Raw genomic sequence first — 5,998 nt, 5'->3', positions numbered from 1 at the left:
CATTCTCGCAAAAAAATCACGGTTTTAGTAACGCAGTAACGCAGCGTTCCTACGGGAAGTAACGGTAATCTAATTACTGTTTTGGCAATAGTAATCCCTTACTTTACTCGTTACCTGAAAAAAGTAATCAGATTAACGCGTTACAAGTAACGCGTTACTGCCCATCTCTGCTCATCTCTGCTCACGACCACAGTGAGCTTCTCCAAGATGTGATCCAATTTACACTCAGAGGTCTTATTCTGAGTGTTCACGGCAGCCGCAAGCTTCTCCAAGATCTTATCTGTGCTGCAGTCAGTGAGCCCACGTAACTATCACGTAACTATCACGTAACTATCACGTAACTATCACGTAACTTTGCCGACAGTCAGCCAAATTTAACGTTTTCATGAACTTTTTTCTTTTTTTCCCTTCTGTGGTGTTTTGTGTGCTTTTGCTGCGTTTTTCTGTTTGCTGGTGTTTTCTTAAGTTGCAGTCCGTTTGACCCCTCAGGGCCACCATATGTTTCTGTCTCCCTGCAGCTGTGATGGAAAAACCAAGTGTGACATAAAGTCAAACATTACTTATGATCCTGGAGTCTGCAAATACCTGGAGACCACCTACGCCTGCTTCACACGTAACGACTCTGTTAAACCTGTGATTAGAAATGACTGATGAACCCAATCTGTACATGAATGATTACAGTTTCTATGGGATCTGTGTCTGTTTCAGGCCACAGTGTAACATGTGGAGGATCTCAGTCAAACCTTCAGTGTGGTGAGAACACAGCTTCTATGTCTTTGTATGTTTGAGCATTCATGTAAAAAAAATATCACCATGGTTACAGTTTGACTCTATGAACTCTTCCTCAGATGAAGGACAGGTTATAGTCGTCTCCTGGGCGAATTATGGTCGCCGTGACAAAACCACGTGCCCTGATGGACGTTCTGATTCTGAGCTCCAAAATGTTAAATGCTCCTGGTCCGCAAGCATGGAATATTTTACTAAAATGTACGGACGCTGACTCTCTTCCTTCAGCCCTCCATCTTCTCTCAGCTTCTGCTGACTCACCTTTTACCTGCATTCACAGGTGTAACTGGCAGAACAGCTGTACTGTTGAAGCACCAAGCTTAGTAGACCCATGTCATGGCACCTACGAGTACCTGGAGGTGTTTTTCACTTGTCAGGGTAAGTTACTCAAACAATAAACCTATAAAAATAATCTTTTAGGGTCTGTACATTCATATTTGTTTGAATGAAAATTATAATTGTTCCTCATTTTTGAAAGATTAACCTTTATGTGCTGAAAAGACTGAAATCACGCCAAAACGTTGTCAGTTTTTTGCAGACCCTAAAAGATTGAAATAATTTTATATATTTATGAAAATTATCTCAAGAATATGTCAGCAACATCCCTTAGTTATGCTGGCAGCATCCAAGATGGCACCAGTGTGCACAGCGAGACGTCTCTTTGGGTTGTGTCTGCTGGTTGTTACCTTTCTTTTTCTATGTTGCCCTGATGGTTCTGCTTTACTTGTCTATGATCGCCAAACTCTTCTGAACCGTCGGCCACTAAAACACTGAATGCTTGATTTGGAAAGTGAGCCACAAAGTCTTCCTCCACTTTTGACGGACATACCTGACTGCCTACATCACTCACCATTTGCCCTGCCTCGCAGGAAGCGCTCTAGAAGACAGGGAAAGCGAGGTGGCATCCTTTTACGCTTCAAGGCTTACCTGAAATCACATGGAGTAAAGAAACCTCGTACTCTTACAGGTGTGCTACCATCTTTTCAAGCCCTCTGGGACCAGTCCAGTTACAGATTCAGCTGCCATCGCTGGATCCGGCCTGTTGGACTTCCTGCTCCCTCTGACCTGCCAGCGAAGCCTTTACCTGTCTGGCGATGGGTGTGGACCTACAGAGGTGGCATGAATCTCAGTAACCTTCGTCCGCTGGGAAGTGCTCCTGTTAGCAACGATCACTCTTCGGATGGGCACCAGGTCACTGTGGACTTTCATCCTAAATCCCTCGATTGTTCATTTTTCAGCTCTCCTCGGGCCAATGTTGCTCCACTAAGGACTAAACGCACCAAATCTACACGTCAACCTTGGCTTAATGATGCCACCTGTGCTCTCAGATGCGAATGTCGAGGTGCAGAGAGAAACTGGATAAAAAACAAGCTCCAGGTGTCTTTGCGCATCCTGCGTGACTGCTTAACAAACTAGAAAATGCATTTTCTAAAGAAACTGCAATGTGAATGCTGATAGCTGAATGTTTTGAGCTGAAATGACATAATTGTTGAATGTTAAGTTAAAAATGTTGAATGAGCTGAAATAGGCTGAAGGCTAAAGTGTAAAACTGTTTAAATCTAAAGTTCACACAGAAAAAGTTTCAAAGTTGGAAACTAGCTGAACATCCTTAAAATGTACAAAAGCTGAGTAATGACTAAAGAAAATTTAGAATCACAAAACATCTGAATGAATATTAAAAGTTTATATTCTTTTAATCATCAAAATCGCTGAAATGTGGGAGAATCCACGACAGAAAGGTAAATGCTTTAAGTTTTAATCATCCAGTCAAAAAAGATGATTCTAAAAGTCATCAACTAACTCCAAACGCCCAGATCTGAACCACCTGTCTGCTGAAGAGAAATCCACCAATCGAACGGAAGCCTGAATTTCATGGGCCAATCAAAACGCTTTTAAATCTGCCTTGATGCACGTGTTAAAAAACTGCTTCTAAATCCAAGACCCTAACTCCTATCAAAATCATGTTTAAACCTTGAGGATCCGAAGGACTTGTTCTACACAACAGTGTGTTCTTTATGTTCTAGACTGTCCCATTTCACAGCCGTTTACTTCCGGCCTACCCGACCTTCTGAGGACCCGGCCCACGTAGACCGCTAAGGCTGGGTCCTCAGGAGGATGCAGCCCATGAATTTGGACACGACCACGGACATTTGTATCACAGACATTAAGGACACTGGGATTTCAGATCACTTCCCGGTTTTATTTAATACTGTAGTGAGCAATGTGGAATTGAACAGTGATGGTCCTGTGCGGCAAACATGCACGATTAACTCCCAGTCAATCGCTCACTTCACTGATGCTTTCCTTGACTCTCCCCTCTCTGATGCTAACTGTAATGGGGTTTTATCAGCGAATGAGCTTGCTAAACTATTTTATACTACATGCGCTGACATTCTTAACTCTGTTGCACCTCTGAGGATTAAACGTGCCAAATCCTCACGCCAACCCTGGCTAAATGATGCTACTCGTGCCCTTAGGCGTGAATGTTGTTGCGCTGAGAGAAAATGGAGGAAAGACAAACTCCACGTCTCTCTGGATATCCTCCATAATTCTTTATCTAAGTATCAAAAGTCTGTTAAAGTATTCTTAAAGTATTTCTCTGAAAAAATCTCAGCTCTAAGGGCTTCTCATCCATCTCATTCATCGTCAGTTTTAGACCCAGTTCCAGCCTCTGAATGCTTGACTGTCTTTCAACAGTTTGAGCCAGTGTCTTATTCTGCTTTAAAAGATATAATTGATCGTCTCAAAATCTCTGGTTCCTCGCACGATATTCTTCCTTCTCGTTTCTTTAAGGAAGCTTTACATGTCATTGGTCCTTGTATCTTACTTCTGCTGAATGCATCATTGTCATCAGGTTGTGTACCGTCTGTTTTTAAGCATGCTGTTGTGCAACCTACTATGAAAAAGTGTCTGTGAAGGATCTCAGTCATCCAGGTCATCGTAGTCAAAGGAGCTTGCAAAGAAAAGCGTCTGGACTTCTTTAAGTTGCTTGAAGACGTTTCACCTCTCATCCGAGAAGCTTCTTCAGTTCTAAGGTCAAATGGTGGAGAGTCCCAGATATAAACCTAGTGGGAGTTTCCCCCCACAGAGGGACAAAAGGACCCCTGATGATCCTCTAATCGCCTGAGCCAAGGTGTGAAACTGGGACCCACACCCAGTTTCACACCTTGGCTCAGGCGATTAGAGGATTCAAGCAACTTAAAGAAGTCCAGACGCTTTTCTCTGCAAGCTCCTTTGACTACTATGAAAAAGAAAAATCTTGACCCTAATGGTCTCAGTAACTACAGGCCGATCTCCAAACTCCCTTTTATTTCCAAAATATTGGAAAAGGTAGTTCTAAAACAACTTCAGGCCTTTTTAGATGCAAATGGTATTAACAGAAAGTTTCAGTCTGGTTTGAAACCTCGCCACAGCACAGAGACAGCCTTAGAGTTTTTAATGATCTTCTTTTAACCGTTGACTCTGGCTATTCCGTGGTTTCCGCTGCTTCGACACGGTTAACCACAACATTCTTCTATCAAGAGTGGAACATGTTGTTGGTCTCAAAGGTACGGTTTTATCTTGGTTTAAATCCTACCTCTCAGAGAGGTCGTTCTCTGTTGCTATGGGGCAACACTCCTCGGCCTCTGCCCCTATTTACTGTGGTGTGCCTCAAGGGTCCGTGCTCGGTCCTGCTCTTTTCTTTGTACATGTTGCCGTTTGGATTAATTTTTAAAAAATATAGCATCTCCTTTCACTGTTATGCTGATGATATCCAGATTTATTCACCTTTGACATCTGATGTATCTGCTTCTTTGCAAACTCTGTTAAACTGTCTGCATGAAGTTAAAATTTGGTTACCACATAATTTTCTTACACTGAACGAGAATAAGACTGAAATCATAGTTTTTGATAGTCACACTCCGCCAGACCAGTTAGCTGATGCCTTAGGCCAGGGGTGTCAAACTCAAATACACAGTGGGCCAAAATTCAAAACTGGAACAAAATCGCGGGCTAACATTAATATTTATTGAAAAAAAAAATCTTCCTCCAGATATAAGAATGAATATTTTCTTATGGACTCAAGTTTTGCTGGAAAACTGAATATGGAACAAGCAAAGCTTAATACTAAACAATATATATATTAGCTGTATAATACCAGTAGGCCAGCTCTAATAGTAATTTGGTATGGCTTCGTGGGCCAAATGTAATTAGGCTGAGGGCCAAATTTGGCCCGCGGGCCAGAGTTTGACACCTATGCCTTAGGCCCTCTCACCAGCCTCTCGCTCACTGTAAGGAACCTTGGAATGTAAATAAATTTTGATTTGATTTGTGCCTCTCTTCTGCTGCTTTAAATAAACAGAAAAGTGACCCCAAAACAAATGCTTCCCAAGAGAAAACTACAAGTCATATTGACAAAATTCTTTCACTGCGAGCGCCAGCAATGTCCAGTCTACCGAATTCTCACTTTTCATGGCTGTGGAGTTTATTAAATAGACATGTGACAGTGTAAAGACAGCCTGTACTTCTGAAACTCTGAAACTTAAACTGGAACTGAAGAAAAAGTATAATAGATATTGAAAAGATAAATACAAGTTGAATAGTTCAGTGTCTTGGCTTCGTTTTAAAGTTTGGTCACTCTAGGTAAGTGGTTCCCAATCTTTTCTTGCTAGGCCCCCCTTTGTTTTACATGAACCCCCCCGCACAAAAAAATTCTCCAACCACACACACATATTTTGTTATCAAACTCCATTGCGGTTTATTTCACACCTCAAACATTTAGTAAACATTAAACAAATAAAAGTAAGCGTCCACACCTACACGCAGCTGTTTCTATGCGTTTGGGCCTTTCGTCCACACATAAATAAAATTATTGTTTACATGAGGTTCATTTCTACAATGGCGGATAGAGACAAAATACTGTTAATCTGACTATCTTCAGGTTTTACATGCTTACATACACACACGCAGTAACTGTCCCTTCATTTACAAAGGCAGAGGTGTCACAGTGTGATTATTTTACATGTAGTTGTTTTTTTCTTGTGTAATAATGTTCAACATTGCTATCAATTTATTTTTTTTCAAAAAATGCCTCTCTGTGCATAACGGTGTTCAAAAACATAAACAGCTGTGGGATCCTGTTTGTCTGTGATTTGAACCGAGGGAACAAACTGTGGCAGGATCAGCCTGATGTTATTTGTATCCTGCTGTAACTTTACTGTATAAAGAGCAA

General features: G+C 41.5%; 1 protein-coding gene across 2 annotated transcripts in view; it reads left to right on the top strand.

Annotated features, from left to right (window-relative positions):
• Positions 1–5,998, top strand: part of LOC102303884 (lactose-binding lectin l-2-like) — a 33,467-nt gene that overhangs the window by 20,119 nt on the left and 7,350 nt on the right. For both annotated transcript variants that reach the window (XM_042225084.1, XM_042225085.1), the window contains 4 exons: positions 519–613; positions 709–753; positions 849–987; positions 1,067–1,164. In XM_042225084.1, the coding sequence (XP_042081018.1) occupies positions 519–613; positions 709–753; positions 849–987; positions 1,067–1,164 (377 nt within the window). The remainder of the gene's footprint in view (positions 1–518; positions 614–708; positions 754–848; positions 988–1,066; positions 1,165–5,998) is intronic.

This window comes from Haplochromis burtoni, unplaced genomic scaffold, assembly GCF_018398535.1.
Source record: "Haplochromis burtoni strain Fernald_Lab_line unplaced genomic scaffold, NCSU_Asbu1 Contig_159, whole genome shotgun sequence".
Lineage (NCBI taxonomy): Eukaryota > Metazoa > Chordata > Actinopteri > Cichliformes > Cichlidae > Haplochromis > Haplochromis burtoni.
The sequence above is the reverse complement of the archived record's forward strand: the minus strand, read 5'-3'. Positions and strand labels throughout refer to the sequence as shown.